The 20,357-nt window shown below is 43.0% G+C and overlaps 1 protein-coding gene and 1 pseudogene across 1 annotated transcript; both read left to right on the plus strand.

The window, feature by feature from the left end:
* The first annotated feature begins 2,519 nt into the window (after positions 1-2,519).
* Positions 2,520-4,135, plus strand: LOC148892011 (glutamate-rich WD repeat-containing protein 1 pseudogene; annotated as a pseudogene).
* Positions 4,136-8,555: 4,420 nt separating this feature from the next.
* Positions 8,556-19,180, plus strand: LOC148892012 (tensin-4-like). The gene is given in 13 exon segments (XM_089005652.1): positions 8,556-8,774; positions 8,777-8,812; positions 9,724-10,000; positions 10,757-11,028; positions 11,100-11,195; positions 11,332-11,460; positions 11,731-11,826; positions 13,328-13,405; positions 13,701-13,763; positions 15,734-15,905; positions 15,992-16,060; positions 18,270-18,299; positions 18,427-19,180. Coding segments are annotated over 13 exon segments (1,641 nt in total). The 5' UTR covers positions 8,556-8,584; the 3' UTR covers positions 18,560-19,180.
* The last annotated feature ends 1,177 nt before the right edge of the window (positions 19,181-20,357 follow it).

The following is a 20,357-nucleotide window of genomic DNA, read 5'->3' on the forward strand; positions in this document are numbered from 1 at the left end:
GAGGAGGACATCATCCAAATACACCAGGCACTTTTGCCTCGGAATGTTTGTGATCATTGTGTCCATGAAACGCTCAAATGTCCCTGGTGCATTGCATAGTCCAAACTAATGACCTCAAACTGCCAGCATCCTCAGATGGTGCAGAATGCCGTCTTGTGTCTGGACTCTGTGGTGAGAGGGACTTGCTAGGAGCCACTGCACAGGTCAAGTGATGAGAACCACGCAAAACCTTAGACCAGATCCAAGTTCTCGTCTACCCATGGTAGTGGGTAGCAGTCCTTCCTTGTAATCTTATTGAGCAGTCTGTAGTCCCCTCAAAACCACAATTTGGTGTTCTTTTTCTCGGGGACCATGACCACGCCAGACACCCACGGACTGTCGGAGGGCTTGATGATCCCTGCCTTGAACATGGCACGGATCTCTTGATCTGCGGTCTCCTGCTGGGCCAGAGGCAGGCATCGAGGCTGAACCTTCACTGGTCGCGCGTCACTCATGTCAATGTGGTCCTCGACCAAGAGAGTGAGGCCCACTTATTATTATTTTACTATGCTGAGAATATCTTGTTTTTCTATTCTTTCCCCCTCCCCCCACCCCATCCCCTTTCAAATTGCTGCTGTGGACTGCAAATTTCCCCATTGTGGGACGAATACAGTTTTTCTGATTTCTGATTCACTGGGTGGGCCAGCTGGACATGTATACTCAGTTCATTCGGGCTAAGTGCTTGGATGAACTGGTCACGAATCAGTTCATCTTGAAAGTCCTTTGGAATCCCAGCATATGCCCACCGACCTAGGCTCTTTATCTCATGGGGAAGACAACGTAGCGGCTCGCCTGGATGTTGATCACACTGCTTGAAGTCGCAGTGCAGTCTTTCAAGTTAAACTCCCCAAATCAGGTCCTTGAGGAAGGGGTATTGTCACGTTCTGGTTGGCGACCAACGGGTGGCACCGTCGGCCTGCAGCTGCACAGGTGTTGGTCGTTTTAATCAATGGCAGTTATAAGGACTCCCGGCACGACTATTCAGGGTCGGGTCATTGTTTGTTTCACCCTCTCAGGTTTGTTTCATCTTGTTACATTTTTACTCATGGTTTTGTTTGCTACTTTGTTGTTTGAGATTTTGTTCCTGTCAACTTTATTTGAAACAATTTGTCAAGTACACCTTGCTCCTCCCTCCTGCCTGCTTTTTTGGGGGGGTCCGCCTCCTCCACCACCTTGTAAATTGTGACACCAACAGGTGGGGGAACACAACCAGAAGAGACATCAGCAGGTAGAATCTTCACCTGAAATTTAGAGCTAAAGACTAAATTTAAAGACTTTTGAATTATATTAAAACAGAATTGAGTAATTGCCGTAAGGAATGATTTCCCAATGGACAGTTTAGACTCATCATGTAAGCTTAAATGCATTTATGGGGATTTGGGAGGAAGTTAATGTATTTCGAGAAAACACACGCATGGAGAGCACACACAAAAACACAAAAAAAGCGTGTCGGATAATCTAAACTGAGATTGGAATGCAGAATGACTGTGGGACAGATTTACTGTATGGTTTAGATATCTCCCTCAATCCAAATGATCATGATTGTTTTCAGCAGGACACACGCGTGTTAACGTTAACCGCAACACGCTTATACCGTATATCACCTAGACCCAAGGGAATTTGGCAGTCAAAGGAAGCTTGCAGTAACTTACTTAATACTAGAACCGTCTAGCCAGGAACAAGCTGCGCCGGAGACCAATGTTGCTCATACTCTTGCTGATTCAGGCATCATCACTTGAATCAGTACTTTAATCATCATTTGGATGGCGGCGAGTAGGCTACACACCTGACAACTATTGTTCTCCCAATGGGATGACATGGAAAAGCAGAGTAGCCAAGCGATTTGTTGTTCCCGAGACTTTTGTTTTTTTTTTTTGGTTTTGACTTTTGATGTCTGCCCAATTAATGCTCCCAAATTATATCTTTTTCTTGTCTTTTTTTTAAACATCAATCTTGATTTTGTCTCCAATAAAAATTACATTTAATGTTTATAAGGAAAAAATTATTGATTATGTCTATATTAAAAAAACAAACAATTGTTGATTTGTTATGCTGTCATATTGCTGTTCAATAAACCCTTGCTTCACGTCCCTGGGATCAAACGCCCCCCACCCCTTCAAAAATCTCTGTAAAATTAAAAAAAAAAGGTCCTGAAATGAAGTCATTGATTCACAATACTGCTGCCCAAAGATAAAAGAAAACACATGTATTGAGCCTTGTATATGATAAAATAAGATCAATACTTTTGCGTAATAGTTGTATCAAGTTCATCCTGTCTACTTGATATCTCATTGAAAACAGATTCTTTTGACCAAGGCGGAAGTAGACGCCGAAACATGTCAGGTATTTGAACACCGACAATACACTGTCTGTAAGGTAAGAATCTGTATTAAATTAAAGATCAATACTGATTGTATAGATCTGACTACTTATTGCGGAGTGGTTTACATTTGATTTGTCTGGTGGATGCATTTGGCTTTATGTTTAAGAAGTACCTTGCACTTTTTTAGGTTTTGTACCTTGTGGCTTCGCGCCGCTTAATGTGTAAAGCAAAAGCCACAACCACGGAAACAGGTGTATCACAATAAGCGGTGGCTCGCAGGGGAAATTTACAGATTTGATTTGCCTTCTCTTCTGTGAACCATATAAAGACAAAAAAAATCATTGCACTGAGCTCTATCTATCTATCTATCTATCTATCTATCTATCTATCTATCTATCTATCTATCTATCTATCTATCTATCTATCTATCTATCTATCTATCTATCTATCTATCTATCTATCTATCTATCTATCTATGTATATATATGTATGTATGTATATATATATATATATATATATATATATATATATATATATATATATGTATGTATGTATATATATATATATGTAACTTCACATGAATTATACACAACACATTAAATTAGATAAATAGGTTTATGAGTGAATTGTGTATTTTTTGCGTTACTTAATAAGAGGTTCAGATCTGTTGATTGATTGACCTAGCCAATCTCAGACCTTCCACACTTTAAGCTTCGACGTATTGACGGAGATGGTAGGAAAGAGTTCCCCCTGTCCATGTTGCTGTGTGCGGGCACGCAGGCTGACAGCGCCATGACCAACAGATTGCTGGTAATGCGCATGCACAATCTTCACGTGACGGACAACAAAAAGGAGGACGGAAGCAGCGATGACGGAAGGGACGAGGAGGAAGATGAAAATAAAAAGCCGCGCCTGGAGCTGGACATGACGCCTCATTTTGGTGGAATCAACAGAGTCCGAGTGACCCGGCGTGAAAACCAGGCGCTGACCGCCGTCTGGTCCGAAAATATTTGATCTGCGTCCTCAACTGGAGGCCGTCCACAACTCTGCGGCCATGGCGACGTTCGCGCAGGGGTAAAAGGAAGCCGCGGCGCTCTTTAGCTTCTCGGATCACATGACCGAAGGATTTGCCATTGATTGGCCGCCCATGGTTCCCGGTTGTCTCGTCAGCGCCGACTGCAAAAAGTACATGCCCGTGTGGGAGCCGCAAGAGGGTGGAGCCGCCTGGCGGGTCGACCAGTGACCTTTCAGCTCTCACAGCAGGTCCGTCAAAGACCTGCAGCGGTCCCCCACCGAAGCTACGGTTTTCGCGTCTTGCTCGGTGGATCAGTCCATCCGCGTTTGGGATATCCGAGCGCCGCCAAACTCGATGGTGTCGGCCGACCAAGCGCACGAGTCAGACGTCAACGTCATCAGGTGGAACCGAGCGGAACCATTGTTCCAGTCGGTCGGGGGACGACGACGATGGGCTTCTCAAAGTGTTGGACCTGCGCTAGTTCAAGCGACCGGTGGCCAACTTCAAGCAGCACTGCCAACTCGAGAGTGTTCGCCGCGTCCGGGGCGGACGACGTGCTGAACCAATTGGATCTTTCGGTGGAATCATGCGACGGCGGCGCCCGGTCGGAGGGCACCAAAAATTTGTCCCCCGAGCTGCTCTTTCTACACCAGGGCCAAACTGAAATCAAGGAGATCCACTGGCTCTCGCAGATTCCCGGTGTGATGATTACCATGGCGCAGTCGGGATTCAACGTGTTCAGGACCATATCCGTGTAGCCGAAAATATTCACGCCCTGCCATGAAGCTTTCCGACCAACACTCTGATACCGCAACTCATACGATGTTTTAACATTTTGTGAAGCACTTTGTGGTTTTACCTGTGAAAAGTGCTATATAAATAAAGGTTACTTACTTACTTACTTACTTACTTAATCCTAATGAAGTCCTTTGTTGTATCGGCAGTGTGATTGCATCATTTCTTATTGCATGACAAAATGTCTCCTGATTGTTTTTGTTTGTTTGTGATGGCAGTATCCATGGCATGGTGATGGCCATTTTGTGAATGGTTTCCATGGCAGATTGAGCTGGCATCTTCCCTGTATGCACACAACCCATGATCATGGTGGCCTGGCACAGCGATCCTGTGCCAGGTCAACCGACAGCCTCATCCAATCCTGGTTCCACCGTTGCAGACCCACCACGTGAGAGCAGGAAAGGTACTTGATAGACTGCTTATGCACATTAGTAAACACATTATGTTATTTCATGCTTAGATTAGTAAACATATTATTTTATTCCATGTTTAGTTTAGTACATATTATGTTATTGCATGTTTAGTTTAGTACATATTATGTTATTGCATGTTTAGTTTAGTACATATTATGTTATTGCATGTTTAGGATTTATGAAGCTTATTAGTTGAGTAGTTGTGAAAGCAGAATGTAACAATATTAACTTTCAGTCTGATGTTCTCCCAACATACTTGTCTGTAGCTGATTGTACAACCGATCGCTGCTGTGTACTTTTAAAAACTAGTTGAGCGGGCGGGCTTTGTGCTTTTTGTTCTTCTTGTTCTTGTTGTGTTCGTGTTCTCTTGGCTCCCCGCTCCGACGAGAGATGCGCTCCTTTTGTTTCACCAGAATAAAGTAGTTTTTTTCTGTTCACCATCTATCGTCCCCGCTGGTATTTCATCGCAGAACTTCGTTGAACACCGACCGAACCGGATGAGAAAGAGGAATTAGAAGGCAACAGTACTTCTGTCATTGTGGATGCCCAGGTCTTGACTTGTCCACCCCGCCGCTTGTGCCGAGCTGGCAAAGACGCAGGAAGGAGAACATCCTTGATCAATCCCAACCAATGGAATTAGCGTTGTAGAAGAATCGCTGTCAAAGGCCAAGTCTTAGAGCCATACAGGAGGAGGTCCGCTCGATCACTTGGTAGACGTGCATCTTCGTCATTGTTGGCACTCACTCAGAGGTGGTGGATCTGGCGATGATTGACTTCTGCTTCTCTTTGCCTCGACGGAGCCACAGAGGAAGGAATCAACGATTTCCAAGGCCACATCCTCCAGCGACAGCGACCATTGGTCAACTGGGTTGATGAGGGATGGCATGACCTTGGACTTAGAGGCATTGAAGGCCATTCCAGGGGTCGGTCAGAAAGGCCATTCGATGGATTTTCGTCAGGGCATTTTCAACTTCCTCAAACGTGTTTCCAAGTAGAGTGTTATCATCTGCAAATACCAGTTCGGGGACGGCGACACCTCGGCCGACTCACACATCCTCAAAGCCATGGAGAGCAGTGTTGAGAACGAGCAGTTCTCCTGATAGGTTCAATACAAAATGGTTTTGCAGACTTCAAAATTCTTACTGCTGCGACCATCATGAGTTACACAATCAATAGAGACATCAAAAGTAGAAATATATCAGGGTAAACCATAGGATGCAAATGACTCATCATCAAACAGCATCGGAAAGCCAGGCTGCATTTTGCAAATAAGAGTCACAACACTTTTGGAACAAAGAATTGTGGACTAATGATTCAGAGAAATGAAAAAGAAAAAAAGAAGCTTCTTATAATCCAACATCACAAAATCATCAGTGGATCATGGTGGAGGTCATGTCACGGCTAGGACATGCTTGGCTTGGATCGAGAGAACACTGCCAACAAAAACAAAATAGGACTTCAACGGGTGGGAAAGTGGAAGGTCTTCGATTGGCCAGGTCATGTTAGCATTGGTCATTCAGAAAGAAAAAAACAAATGGAAAATCTTTCGGAAAGCACTAAAGTTGCAGTAATTGCTTTGAGCTACTGAATACTCAGACTCAATCATTCATGCAAGTGTAGACATTTACACCCCTGGGATGACATCATTTCTTTATAGCTCTAGGGGTTGGTAATCAAGAGTTGCTGATAGGCTCACAGGTAAAAGGGTTGGGATTTTACAATAAAAGCATGAAGCACCTACTGAGTCCAAGTAAAAAAAAACCAAACGAAAAAAAAAAAACAATCAACGCCAGAACATTTTATCTTTGCTCTGGAGCCATCGGAAGAAAACAAGGTAAGACAACATTAAGAATTATAACACTAGACGAGACTCTACGCACATGTCATACTTGGTACCGAAATATGTTTTCAATTGAGTATTCGGTTCATCTGCAAAGATGAAAAAACAAACAAACAAAAAAAGCAGTAACCCACTATCCATGTGTATTTATTGGGGAAGGGGAGTGAGGTAACTTGTTAAAATGTCCTAGACTACAAAATTGTTGTTTAAGATGTTGACAGGAATCTGAATGTGTTCTTTTTCAAACTAGAAGGTCGACACGGGACTTCCACACGTTGGAAGTAAACATTTAATAGAAAACACAGCAGAGTCATGGAAACCGGCAGTGTATGACTCACCGAGTGCCACTCCTTCGCTTGAAAGGGCGAGTGAGACGTGTTATGAGTTGGATTGATGATTCCATATAATCCACACCTTTCCTTTCCTGTTGGGAATTATTCAGGCTGAACTCACAGACGGCCACGATTTACTCATGCTTAGTCAATATACCAATATTCACTGAGTGTACAGCGTGGATGTGGCAACGCTTATTTGATGGCAAAGTGGAGCAGAACCGTTGAGGTTGAACATCATCAATTCTGCCATTTTGGTCAATGACCCTCCCCCCAGCTAATCGCAGACTGTCACAATATTCAATTACAAAAAAGTTAGCTGCTGTTAAACAAAGACTTAAAAGAACAAATTATTTCTAATCGCCCCTCCTTTAATAATGAACGATAACTGCATAATGCAATGATGGCTTGTGTTGCTTGCAGTATGTGCATGTCAGATATTTTACCTACTACTACCCTACTGAGATTAAGAGGTTGAGACAATGAATGAATATCTATTTTTTGGTGAAAAGAACACTCATTTTTTTGCTAGAGCGCACAACAAATTAATGAATCATAATAGTTTTCAAATTTGAAGGTACAAATAATGACTGTTATTGTGGTTTACATATGGTTGGGACTTTAGACAACATCATGGCACTTGACACGCTTGATGTGATGGGCCAAATTTCACCTCCGGGCCTTGACTTTCACACCTGTGTGTTAAACAATGCCAAATTTTCCAGTTCGGCACAAGCCAAGTGCAGTCTTTCTCAACTATTTACACGGGTGGAGTTTTTTGGTCTTTTCATTAGCGGCACAGTGGTAGACTGGTTCGCAGGTCCAACACACAGTACCGGGGTCAGGTTTATACTTCCAGGTTCCGGCCGCCCTTGAGGCATTTGCATATTCTTCTCGTGCCACCTCGGTTTTTCTTTGAGTATTTAGTTGCTCTCCAATTATAAAATATTTTCAAAACAGGCAGCTGATTGATCGAATTGAAATTATCCCTGCGTGTGATCATGAGTGCGAATGGTTGTTGTTTTTCCATGTGTGCCCCGCCACTGGCTGCCATCCAGTTAAGGGTGGACAGTGCCTACTACCCTAAGACAAGTGGGATATGCTTGGGAACCTTGTGAGGATAAGCGCTTTGGATAAAGGATGGATGAATGTGCAATTTTTCTCCCATACACGGGCACAGTTAGAAGTGGCCGGTTGTGCACTCGCCGGAGTGAACACACTTAATTGATTAATAGCTCCTTCTCAACTCAATTAAATTCAGCACCGGTGAAGCACAAAGTCTACATCAGGGAAAAATAAACGGACATTGCACTTCAGTCTATGCATGAGATCTGTACACGCAAATTAAATTGACAAGAGGATGATGATGTAAAGTTGGATCTATTAAATTGGGCACACCCATGATCAAGCGTTTGTCAGCCACTAATCTGATACCCGAGCCACCTCGTGTGGCTCCTCTTGCTGTAATCAAATCCAACACTTAAGTCTATGTTTCAGACTACTTTTTCCTCACCAAATTGCCAGTGTGATGTCCTATTCAGGAAAAAAAAACATCCTCTCTGTGAGCTGGAACACGGTAAACTAGACTTTCCCCGACGTGGCAGTTTCTAGGACGAGCGTGCATGCACCGTGTTTGAAAATAAAGCCTTGCAAGATACCTTTCAATACAAGTTGCAACATGCACAATAACAAATATATAGTTGTGATTTAAAAGGGAGTATCTTCCAAATCCTTTTTATGTCCGTAATTACAGTACGTGTAACTGATCTCTCTTTGTTGTGTCCATGTCTTTAGTCGCGCCAGAGGATTGTGAGCACTCCTTCGAACATGATGCCTTTTGCCGAAGGCATGTCCCATATCCTACCCAATCACGTTCTGAGAGTGGGTCAAACTATACGTCTGGAACCCGAACAGGAGACGATGAGTTCAAGGCCAAGCGGGGATGTGGATCTGGACATTTCCCTGGATAATCTCAACCAGCTCATGCTTGAACTGGATCCGAGCTTTGAACCGATTCAGCCCCAAAAAAACACATGTGCATCTTTCCAGCAACAGGTATAGGTGTGCGAGCATAACATTAAATCTTGATTGATGATAACAGAAAAGTAATAAAGAAGTAGGTAACACAACAACATGGGAACGTGCCACATGTGGATGATTTACCAAATATAAAACTGAGGTCATCCAAAGGCATTTTCAGAAAAAAAAATAATGTTTCATTTTTGGGGAAAATGCAACTCAGCCTCCAGGAGTTCCATGTTTTTTCTTGATTTGTTGTTGTTGTTGTTGTTGTTGGTGTTGTTAATCGCACTGTAATTGCACCAATTCCGGTGTTCTGGGACTGCTGCCCAGACTTTTATTATGAGACACACCCTGAAGCTCACACACCCTCACACTACTCCCACAAAAGAACATTTCCATGGAAAGCTAGTAGTGGCGTCGAGTTGTTTTGCAATGGTTTTACCAATTCTGCTAGTAGCTATTATCTAGGCTGTGGGGACCCTGGAAGTAAAAATATTTGCAATGATTAGATATGTTTGAGAAGTGAACCTCCACTTAAAGCACGATGCACATTTGCCATTGCAATGCAAATTTGTGTTGGTGTGTTTCCTGCTCTGACAGCATTTATTCCCCCCCCCCCCGAGTGATTGAACTGAAGCCATAGTTCCCGTCAGGACAGAGACGTCGACCTAACCTGAAGTGTACAAAAACAAGTTAGAACCTCTCTCGGATCGTTGCACAAATTAACATATCCGCCCTGGAAGGCTTACCTGGTGCTGTGCTGCGCAGGCACTTAGCTGCATGAGAATTTTCGGACTGCAGTTTATGTGCATACACTCGTCAAGCCCTTTTCGTCAATAAAAGCACCAAGGTGGCGAATGAAGACAAGTCATGGAGGTTCACATTCCCCCCCCCCCTCCCCGCAGGTACCCTTTAACATCTCAGCTTTTCCTGTTCTCCCTCAGAGGGATACTGCTCCTCGCCCACGGCGGCTCCTAGTATTCCCGTCGCCAGACCCCCCAGCGTCAGCTTCAGTCCCCCGGGCACGCTGGTCTTTTCAGACTCCTCCTCTTTTTCCCGGCCTCCGCTGCCGTGCGGGGGCGCATCCAGAAGAAATCCCCCATTGAGGCATGACATATCCTGTTCCCAAGGGTCCCTTCGCTTGTCCTACCCAAATAGGAACAGTGCAGCCTCACTTCTCTCAACATCAACATGTTCAGATACCAGCTACATCCTTGGCAGGTAGGACTCATTCGTTTTCTTCATTAACACTCAATAAAAATGAATAATTCACAACAAGGCGGGCCGGCAATCGAGTGGTTAGCATGCCGGCTTCGTAGTGTACAGCTCGTTAGTTCGAGTCCCGCTCCGGCATCCCGGTGTGGAGTTTGCATGGGTTTTCTCCAGGTCCTCTGGTTTCCTCCCACATTCTAAAAACACGCATGGCAGGCTGATTGAGCACTCTTAATTGCCCATAGGTGTAAGTGAAGTGTGAGTGTGAATGGTCGTATGTCTCTGTGTGGCCTGCGATTGGCTGGCAATCAATTCAGGGTGTCCCCCGCCGAGTGCCCAAGGACGGCTGGGATAGGCTCCAGCACACCTCGCGACCCTAATGAGAACAAAGCGGTTTGGGAAATGGATGGATGGATGGAAATTCAACCACTGCCTCAATCAAACATCTAATTTCACATTGAGAAAGATATCAACGCGTACTCATGAGTAATTTACTGTGGTTCCACTTTACCATGTGCGTACAACTGCACTGCATCCTAATGAAATCTGTTTCTAATATTTATTCATGGTGTTTTCCAATCAATGAGCTGTTCATTCAATGATACGTTTCAGTGGGGGAGGAGGGGGGGGGGTTACAACATTACAATGCAATAAAAAATTGTGAACTTAACATTTTAAGGCGACAATCAAAGAAAAAAAGAGACTACAGAATTATTGTCCCATGTAGATTAGAGTATGTGTATTAATTCTCTCGTCCTCATATAGCACCCTGTCTTTGGCCAGCGAAGATGCAGACGGTCTGGGGTCAGTCCTGTCTCTCATTGATGGATGTAGGACAAGGCAGAATATGGTCCAGGATGGGTCAGAGAAGGGACGACAGGAAATGCCAGCCACCTGTTCACTGAGCAGTCCTGAGCAGTCGCTCTCTGGCTCTTTCAGTGATATTCCATTGTTGCTGATCAATGGCGTACCACATCGGGACAGCAAGAAGTCTCCTTCGGACGACGAATTTGCACAAAAGCCATTTACTCGTAACAGTGAGTCTCAAGCATTGTCTATACTGGCTATCCATCTTGACTCGACTTAAACATTTTCTTGCCTATTTCAGGTTCTGAAACCTATTTAAATGGGAGTCAGTCATCAATGAAATTTGTCATGGACTCTTCAAAGGATTGGTTCCGTCCACATATAAGCAGAGCAGAAGGTAAAAGTCCCATCGTAGGGGCGCATTTCGTAAAACAAAATCACACTTGTCAGTCATGGAGAGTTTTTTATGAGAAGAGCAAACCAAGTTAAGTTCACTCTTTTAATAACAAAAGCTCATGTCTGATCCACCTTAGCCGAGGCCTTTGTGAAGGACAAGGAACCAGGAACATTTGTCGTGAGGGACAGCACTACGTACAGAGGAAGTTTTGGTCTCGCCATGAAAGTTGACCAAGCAACAGCTGCTTCTGCTATTGCAGATATTGGTAAGTTTGAGGCCATGTGCTTGTTTTGGGATTTGGTTAATCAATATAACAACTGCATTTCTGCGACCAGTAAATGATGATGTCAAGTTTTGAATATATATATATATATATGAGAGAGAGATTTAGATATAGATAGATATAGAGATAGATAGATGGACCGACGGATCGATAGATAGACAGATAGATTGATAGTGTCATTTAATTCGGCCACCTGAAAGGTAGACCTGTCTTTGTTGTTCCTGATGTGTTTTTTGTGTGTGTCCCAAACAGGAGGAGAGGGCGGCTCACAGTTTATTAAACACTTCCTAATCGAATCAACAGCAAAGGGTGTCCGCATTAAAGGCTCTTCTCAAGAACCTTACTTTGGTAAGGTCAACAACACTTTGTTTGTCAAATAGTCTCGAGCAAAGCAGGAAGGTGACGAAAGGAAAGCGTTGTCATCAACGGGAAAAACTTTAATGGATAATATATGAATTCATATTCAATAGGAATGTTCCTACAATGCATACCTGACAAAAAGTACACCATTGTATATGTCAAAATTATATTTGTACTTCATTTGTCATTGATTAGAAGAAAAAAAGATGCCTGCAGAAAATACAGCAAACTAGGTCAACTGGATTGCTCTGATTTCTTTTCATGCTATGTTATAATTAATCATAACTGCCATTTTTGTCTTACGTCAAGGTCATTCGGGACGCAGGTTAGATGGGATCCCATCTGCCCTTCGGCCTTAGACGAGACACACCCTGGTTGCTCGTCAAGTGCATTTCGGATAAATACAATCATTTGCATTGTTTTTCATTCCGACATTTTTGAAGTAACTCTGAGTATTCAGACAAAACTTACACAAGCAGAGGGAGGAGAACATGTAAAGTCCACAGAAATGGGGTTAAGCCAAGAAATCTGACCTTCGGAACCGCGAGGCAGACAAACCCTTGGGGCTTTCACTTTTTTGCTTCTTTGAAATGCCTGGCTGGTACAACCAAAGGCACTGTGGTTTGCACAAAACAGTCGCTGCAAAACAGCTTCGAAGAATTGAATTTAACAACAGATATTTTCCATGTTTTTTTTTTTAACATTTCTTTCATAATCACATGTTCTCTTCTTATATGTTATATTAATGACAAAAACAGTGCTTTGAAGTGCATTCTATGTTTTCTTTTCTGACTGTTAGTTACATGATACTGTATGCATGTCATGTGTGTGGATCTTGCATGTTCTCCCCGGGCTCGCGTGGGTTTTCTCCAGGTTCTCCTGTTACCTCCCACATTTCAAAAAACATGCATGAAACACTCCAAACTGTCCTGAGGTGTAATTGTGAGAGCAAATGGTCGTTTGTCTCTGTGTGCCCTGCGATTGGCTTGCAACCAGCTCAGGGTATCCCCCAAATAGTGGCCAAACCAGTTGGGATAGGCTTCAGCACCCACTGTGACTGTATGAGGATTAAACAATTCGGATCATGGATGAACGGAGTCACATGGTACACTTTGCATAACATGACCCGCGGTACAGGGCACTCAAATGATAGGATGAAATCCAAGGCTTCATGAATCTTACATATGTGGTTCGATTAATATCAGTACGTAAGTAGCAATAGTCTTGGTTCTCTGATTTCCTCCCACATTCCAAAAAGATGATTGAATGGTCTCAATTGAGTGTGAGCAGGGATGGTTGTTTGTCCTTGTGGGCCCTGCAATTGGCTGTATGAATACGGTACTGTATTTGGGCGAGGAGGCTGAGGCTTTGTAAAACGCTTTAGAATTCATGTGATGCGGAGAGTCTGATCTAATTGCACTCCATTGCGCATTTCGTATGGTCATGAATTCTTTTTCAAAATATAATGTACTCTTTTTTGTTTTTACAGGAAGCCTCTCTGCTCTGGTGTACCAGCATACCATTTTCACTTTTGCTTTACCTTGCAAATTACTGCTCCGCTCCCAAGGTAAAGTGTACGTGTGTGTGCGTGCGCGTGTGTGCGTGTGTGTGTGTGTGTGTATGCGTGTGTGTGTGTGATAAATTAAAAAAGACATGCATTTTTTGATCCCATTTGCTCTCAAGCAGTCCAGTGTCTAAAGAGCACAGCAAGCCCACATAGGGATCCAGTAAAAGCATAATTTGCATTCTGATATAAGGCAGGAGCACATCACCAAGCCATTAAATTACACTTGTCAATGAGTGAAACCGCCTCCACTGTCTGTTTCGATAACGTCTCCTTAACTTGACTTGTTTGACAACAGGACCGGTTAGAGACGAAGAGAGAACAAAAGACAAATCATCCCAAGAGGAAAAAAAAGGAACAGGTAAGACGCTGTGATATTTGACAGTTTTAGTTTTGAGTGCTACCAGCAAATAGTCCAAAGGAAACAAATGCAGTCAAGAAGAAAAAAAGACATGACAGTTATTTTCTGCATTTTGGAGATAACATTTAACTATTCGCATTGCAAAACAGTTTGCAAGAGTCTTTTGAACATCCCTTTCTTTTGTCACAGTACACCAATACAACAAAAAAAAAAATCACCAAAAGCAATCCTGTCTCATAAAAGTCACTCCTTGGCCTCCACCTTTCACGCCGCGACGATGAAGAAAATGGCTTGAATTACCATGAATACACTGAACAGAATCTAACTCTGTTAGCTAATGCCAATCTCCTTCTCCAACAAAATTAATTGCAGCTTTTGTCTTGAAATAGTTGTCACGGAAGCTAACTTTCCTTTGCCACCTGATCTGGAGGGTGTAAACCTCTCGGTTATGCAAATCATTTTGGAAGATTCATATGAGTTTAAAGCAGGGCTGTCAAACTCATTTTTTTGCCGCGGGCCACGGTGTAGTTACGGTTTCCTCTCAGGGGCCGTTCTGAATTTGGGGAAACCATTACAATGTTTCATCTCCTTCACAAATACATAGACAATGCACAACAAATTAATGAATAACTAGTTTTCAATTTGGAAGTAAAAAAATAATGACTGTTATTGAGGTTTGTATGGTTCGATTTGAAATTTGGGTTCGGACTTCATCAAGCATCATGGCACTTGACATGCTTGATTTGCTTTCGCGGGCCGAATAAATGGCTCGTGACCAAAAGAATACGATGCCGGATACAAGAGGCCGAAATGAGCTTTCTCCGTAGAGCAGGGGTCAGGAACCTTTCGAACTAAGAGAGCCATAAAAGTCAAATATTTTCAAATGTTTTTCAGTGAGAGCGACACACACACACACACACACACACACACACACACAAACACGCACACACGTGATTTCTATGTCAGAATGTATTATTTAACATAACTTTCTTATAATACTCACCATAAATATGAATGGTTTTCCGTTCCTCATGATCGGTCAAAATCCATCCAAAACGATCGGAATGAAAGTCAACTTGCCGGGTCCAGAGGCGAAGCTACTGCTAGCTAGTCTGCACACTGCTCATTGGCTTGCACGCTCGCTTTCTGCTGTCTCGCACAGAACTACATTGATGCTAACGTTAGCATGGGGCTTGTCAAAGTGCCACAGTGCCATATTCAACTGTTTCATTCATGGTATTGTTTCATTGCAAATTAGAATCACCGCAGAACTTTTTCTCTCCACAAACGTGAATCCTTGCGTCCATTCAACACTATTTTTGTTTTTACCTGGTCAGGCTTATTTAAAAGGGGGCGTTTACCTGTTTCGACATCAACGGCCATAGGTCAGTATCATCCAATCAAAATTGCGCTTTCCGCCAACTGCCACCGAAACAGGAAATGAATAGCGAAAAACCCAGGACACGCTGGCAAGACTATATCATCCAGCTGGCCCGGGAATGCTTCGGGCTCCGCCAGGAAGAGCTGAAGGAAGTGGCTGGAGAGAAGGAAGCCTGGGCTTCCCGACTGAAGCAGCTGGCCCAGCCACCCGAGCTCGGATAAGTGGCAGATAATAGATAATGGATGCATGGATGGGCCAAATAAAATGATGTGGCAGGCCAGATTTAGCCCCCGGGCCTTGACTTTGACACCCGTGCCTTAAACACACCTGATTTAAAAATTTGCATGCTGGGTGTATTGTACACTGTAAATTGTTTTCAAAATCAAATGTGGGTGAAACGGTTCGGAAAACGGATGATTGGAAATGGATGGAATTTTAAAACACGTCAAAAAAGCCACACCATTAACATCAACTGTTACAAACTATAGAAATTAATGTTTGCACGCACACAAAGGCATACGCGTTGAAATACGTACAATAAATTGAAGGGCCATTTGATACCGTTGTTTGTTTTATGTGTTTCTCACAGCCTGCAATTTCATCTACCTGAATGCTGTCCCCACTGAGATGTTGACAGGACCTTGCGCAGTGGAGAAGGCGGTCTCCCTCACCCTCCAACTGCCGTCGGGTTCCTTTGAAACCGTCATCGTCAACCTGAAGGTGTCTTTGAAGGGCATCACACTGACAGACGTCAACAGGAAGTAAGTCAACATACATCCTGTCGCGTTTGTGACAATGAGACATTGCGTGTGAAATTTGATGTGAACAGATTTTTTTCTTCTTCTAGGCAGTTCTTCAGACGTCATTACCCTGCTCACCTGCTTAGTTATGGTGGAAATGATCCAGAGGATCGGAGGCGAGTGTTCCTTATTTTGCAGTGAATGCACACACATGACAAGACACGTCAGGACTTGCTTTTCACACTGGTTATAATTTAGATCAGGGGTGCTCATTACGTCGATCGCGAAGGTAGTACTGGTCGATCGCAGCGTGACAGTAAAAAAACATTTGTCAGCCTATCACTTGATTGACATACAGGGCAACCATTCAGAACTGAATTTTTACCTTTAGGTCGCCGCTCATGCATAAACAACGGCGCTAAACGCAGCAAAATTTACAAGCTAGTCAGCGAATTACCTCACATTTTAAGCCCTTGCTAAAACATATGGTGATCCAAATGAGTGAGAAACCTGGATCAAAACATATTACTTTCATACGGAATGGGAAAATGTGGAGCACCATTTTCGGACTGTTCATGGAAAATACGACATTGACTTTACGCCGAAAAGCCAGCTGAGAAAGAGAACGGTGGACGGACTAAAATCCCAGTTGTCCGGACAGCAGTCATTTTTCACTCAACATACTTCAAAAGCGAAAGCCGCCAACCGAAGCATCGTTGAGTCACGGCATCGTTAAAAACAATAAGTCCTTCCAAGACGGAGAGATGGTAAAAGAAGCATTCGTTGAAGCAGCTCACTCCTTGTTCAGAGACTTTAAAAAGAAGGCAAAGATATTATCTTCAATCAAAGCTCTGCAGCTGTCAAGACATACAGTTACACGGCGCTGTGAAGCCACGGCTGAGGATTTAACCCAGCAAATGTGGAAAGACATCGGAGATTGTGAGTGTTCTCACTGCTGAAGTCCAGGGCTCGTGAACAGTTCTGGAACTTACTCACACGGGAAAAGTACCCCAACATGAGGAAATGTGCTACCTCCTTGACTGCATTATTCGGCTCCACTTATTTATGTGAGTCAGCCTTTTCCTACGTGAAGATCATTAAGTCCAAATAGCGCTCCACCATGAATGATGAACATTTATTTGGAAATGTGCTTGAGGCTGGCTGTCAGCAGCTACTGCCCGGACTATGCATCCCTGGCTGATTCAATTCAGTGCAGGGTCATCAAAGTAAACTCAGGTAATTACAAAAAAATGTTAGTAGTTATTTATTCTGTTATGTATATGTAGTTATTATGTGTGTTGTGCAATATTGGCTTATTCAGTTATGCAAGGTACATCAACATACAACGATGAGAAGGTTTCTTCAGCCGTCATCTGTACAAATTTGAGAACCAAATTAAGAACCACCACAGACGTATTGTACATACAAAGAATCCTTCAAACATTTGAAAATAATTATGTTTTGCATTTTTGTCGTTGGTAGATCATTTTGACTTGGTAGTTTTTATAGTAGTAGCTCGTATGCTGAAAAAGTGTGAGCACCCCTGATTTAGATCATGTGATGTGAAATACGATAGGGTTTTGATTCCTGTGTAGAGGTTGCATGTTCTCCCCGTGCCTGAGTTTTCTTTGCTTACTCCGGTTTCTTAGCACATTCCAAATACATGCACGACAGGCTGATTGAACACTTCTTCCACAGTGTGAGTGTCAGCATGGATGGTTGTTCATCTTGGCGTGCCCTGTGATTGGCTGGCAGCCGGTTCATAGTGTCCGCTGGCGACTGCCCAGTGACCCTTGTAAAGATGAAGCGGATCTAATAATGGACGGATGGCTGGATAGTAAACATAAAGGCGAATAACGTTAACTGAAATGAGTGTCTCACAGCATACACTAAACATATGGATTTTGTCATCTTGCAATAACAGAAAAGGTGTTCTTTTATCGATTTTAGGTCCTTTTATTTCCATTGTCCTTTCCACTTAGGTTTCCCGTCGACACAGCATACGCCCATGTGAAATAAAACACCTTACAAATTGTAGTATTTGAGGCATCATCCATCATTTTCTCCAGCGCTTCTCATTTCAGTGGACACCTTGGTCTGATTGCCAGCCAATCGCAGGACACGTGAAAACTATTTCTGCTCACATTAAAAGCGACAGACAATTTAGTGTTCGATTAATCTAACAGTCAATGATTTGGAATATGAAAGCAAGCTGCAGTAGTTTGCACAAAACCCGCATAGGACATCCAAACTTTAGAAACTCCGAACTTTGAGGCAAATACTGCCTAAAATAGTCACTTGTTATTCCACTGGGCGAGGGGGCGGGGTCTGTCTTTTTCTCACGCTTTTCTTTTGACTGTATCTGTTTTTATTTTCCTGTTACAGGTGGAGAAAAGGTTTAAATTTTTGTGCAAGGTAGGCGAGTTGTTTTGTGTGTAATGTGACAGAATAATGCGTATCATTTGACATCACTGAATCGTTTTTGACACGATGTATATGTCTTAAATTGCAAATAGTTGACATTTATTCCTTTTGTTTGCAGGATGTTTGGTTTTGTAGCAAAAGGTGTGGAGGCCGGCATGGAGAACGTCTGCCATATCTTTGCCGAATATGACCCTCTGCAACCCTGCAGCGCAGCTGTCAATGTGATTCAGGCTGTGATCGCCAAATCTTAAAGGCTCCAATACTGAAATACCATCAATCATTGGCTATTTCGCACAGACTGTCTCTACATTTTTCAGGTAAAACTGATTTGAAGCAACATCATTAAAAAAAACACATTTTTTTTTGTTCTTTTGACTTCAAGACGGCGCCACGAGAGTGGCTGCCTTTCCAGCAGCTCATGTATTTTGTTTTTCTACTTTCATTCCTTTCATCACTTTGCTGCTGTGAAATGTACATTTCTCCACTGCGAGATTTATAAAGGCTAATCCAATCCAATCCAAATCCAATCAACCAATAATGTTCCCTTCAAGTAACAGCTTTCAAACCAGATGGATGGCAAACTTGCTTGTCACTCGCAGAATAGCTTCTGTGTCATTGTCGCGGCATACCTCAATTTGCCAACTTAAGCTGTCTGTAATACTGCTGAAGCAATCAAAACAGCGTGGCTTACGTGCATGGTGTGAGGCTTGTATACGCACGCTAAAATAATCAGACGTGTTATGACATCGATACGCTCTGGGACTTTTTAGCACTTAAAACCACCATCTTGGCGCCTTTAGCGACCGTGTCTTTCCTGGTGAACAAGCCTTCGTGTCAATGTCTGTTATATTATTTACAATAGTGGTTTAGAGTACAAAGATCAGGGGTGCTCATTACGTCGATCGCGAAGGTAGTACTGGTCGATCGCAGCGTGACAGTAAAAAAACATTTGTCAGCCTATCACTTGATTGACATACAGGGCAACCATTCAGAACTGAATTTTTACCTTTAGGTCGCCGCTCATGCATAAACAACGGCGCTAAACGCAGCAAAATTTACAAGCTAGTCAGCGAATTACCTCACATTTTAAGCCCTTGCTAAAACATATGGTGATCCAAATGAGTGAGAAACCTGGATCAAAACATATTACTTTCATACGGAATGGGAAAATGTGGAGCGGCATTTTCGGACTGTTTATGGAAAATACGACATTGACTTTACGCCGAAAAGCCAGCTGAGAAAGAGAACGGTGGACGAAGTAAAATCCCAGTTGTCCGGACAGCAGTCATTTTTCACTCAACATACTTCAAAAGCGAAAGTCGCCACCGAAGCATCGTTGAGTCACGCCATCGTTAAAAACAATAAGTCCTTCCAAGACGGAGAGATGGTAAAAGAAACATTCGTTGAAGCAGCTCACTCCTTGTTCAGAGACTTTAAAAAGCAGGCAGAGATATTATCTTCAATCAAAGCTCTGCAACTGTCAAGACATACAGTTACACGGCGCTGTGAAGCCACGGCTGAGGATTTAACCCAGCAAATGTGGAAAGACATCGGAGATTGTGAGTGTTCTCACTGCTGAAGTCCAGGGCTCGTGGACAGTTCTGGAACTTACTCACACGGGAAAAGTACCCCAACATGAGGAAATGTGCTACCTCCTTGACTGCATTATTCGGCTCCACTTATTTATGTGAGTCAGCCTTTTCCTACGTGAAGATCATTAAGTCCAAATAGCGCTCCACCATGAATGATGAACATTTATTTGGAAATGTGCTTGAGGCTGGCTGTCAGCAGCTACTGTCCGGACTATGCATCCCTGGCTGATTCAATTCAGTGCAAGTCATCAAAGTAAACTCAGGTAATTACAAAAAAATGTTAGTAGTTATTTATTCTGTTATGTATATGTAGTTATTATGTGTGTTGTGCAATATTGGCTTATTCAGTTATGCAAGGTACATCAACATACAACGATGAGAAGGTTTCTTCAGCCGTCATCTGTACAAATTTGAGAACCAAATTAAGAACCACCACAGACGTATTGTACATGCAAAG

This window comes from Hippocampus bargibanti, linkage group LG10 (genome assembly GCF_051943395.1).
Source record: "Hippocampus bargibanti isolate YZ-2025 linkage group LG10, ASM5194339v1, whole genome shotgun sequence".
Classification (NCBI taxonomy): domain Eukaryota; kingdom Metazoa; phylum Chordata; class Actinopteri; order Syngnathiformes; family Syngnathidae; genus Hippocampus; species Hippocampus bargibanti.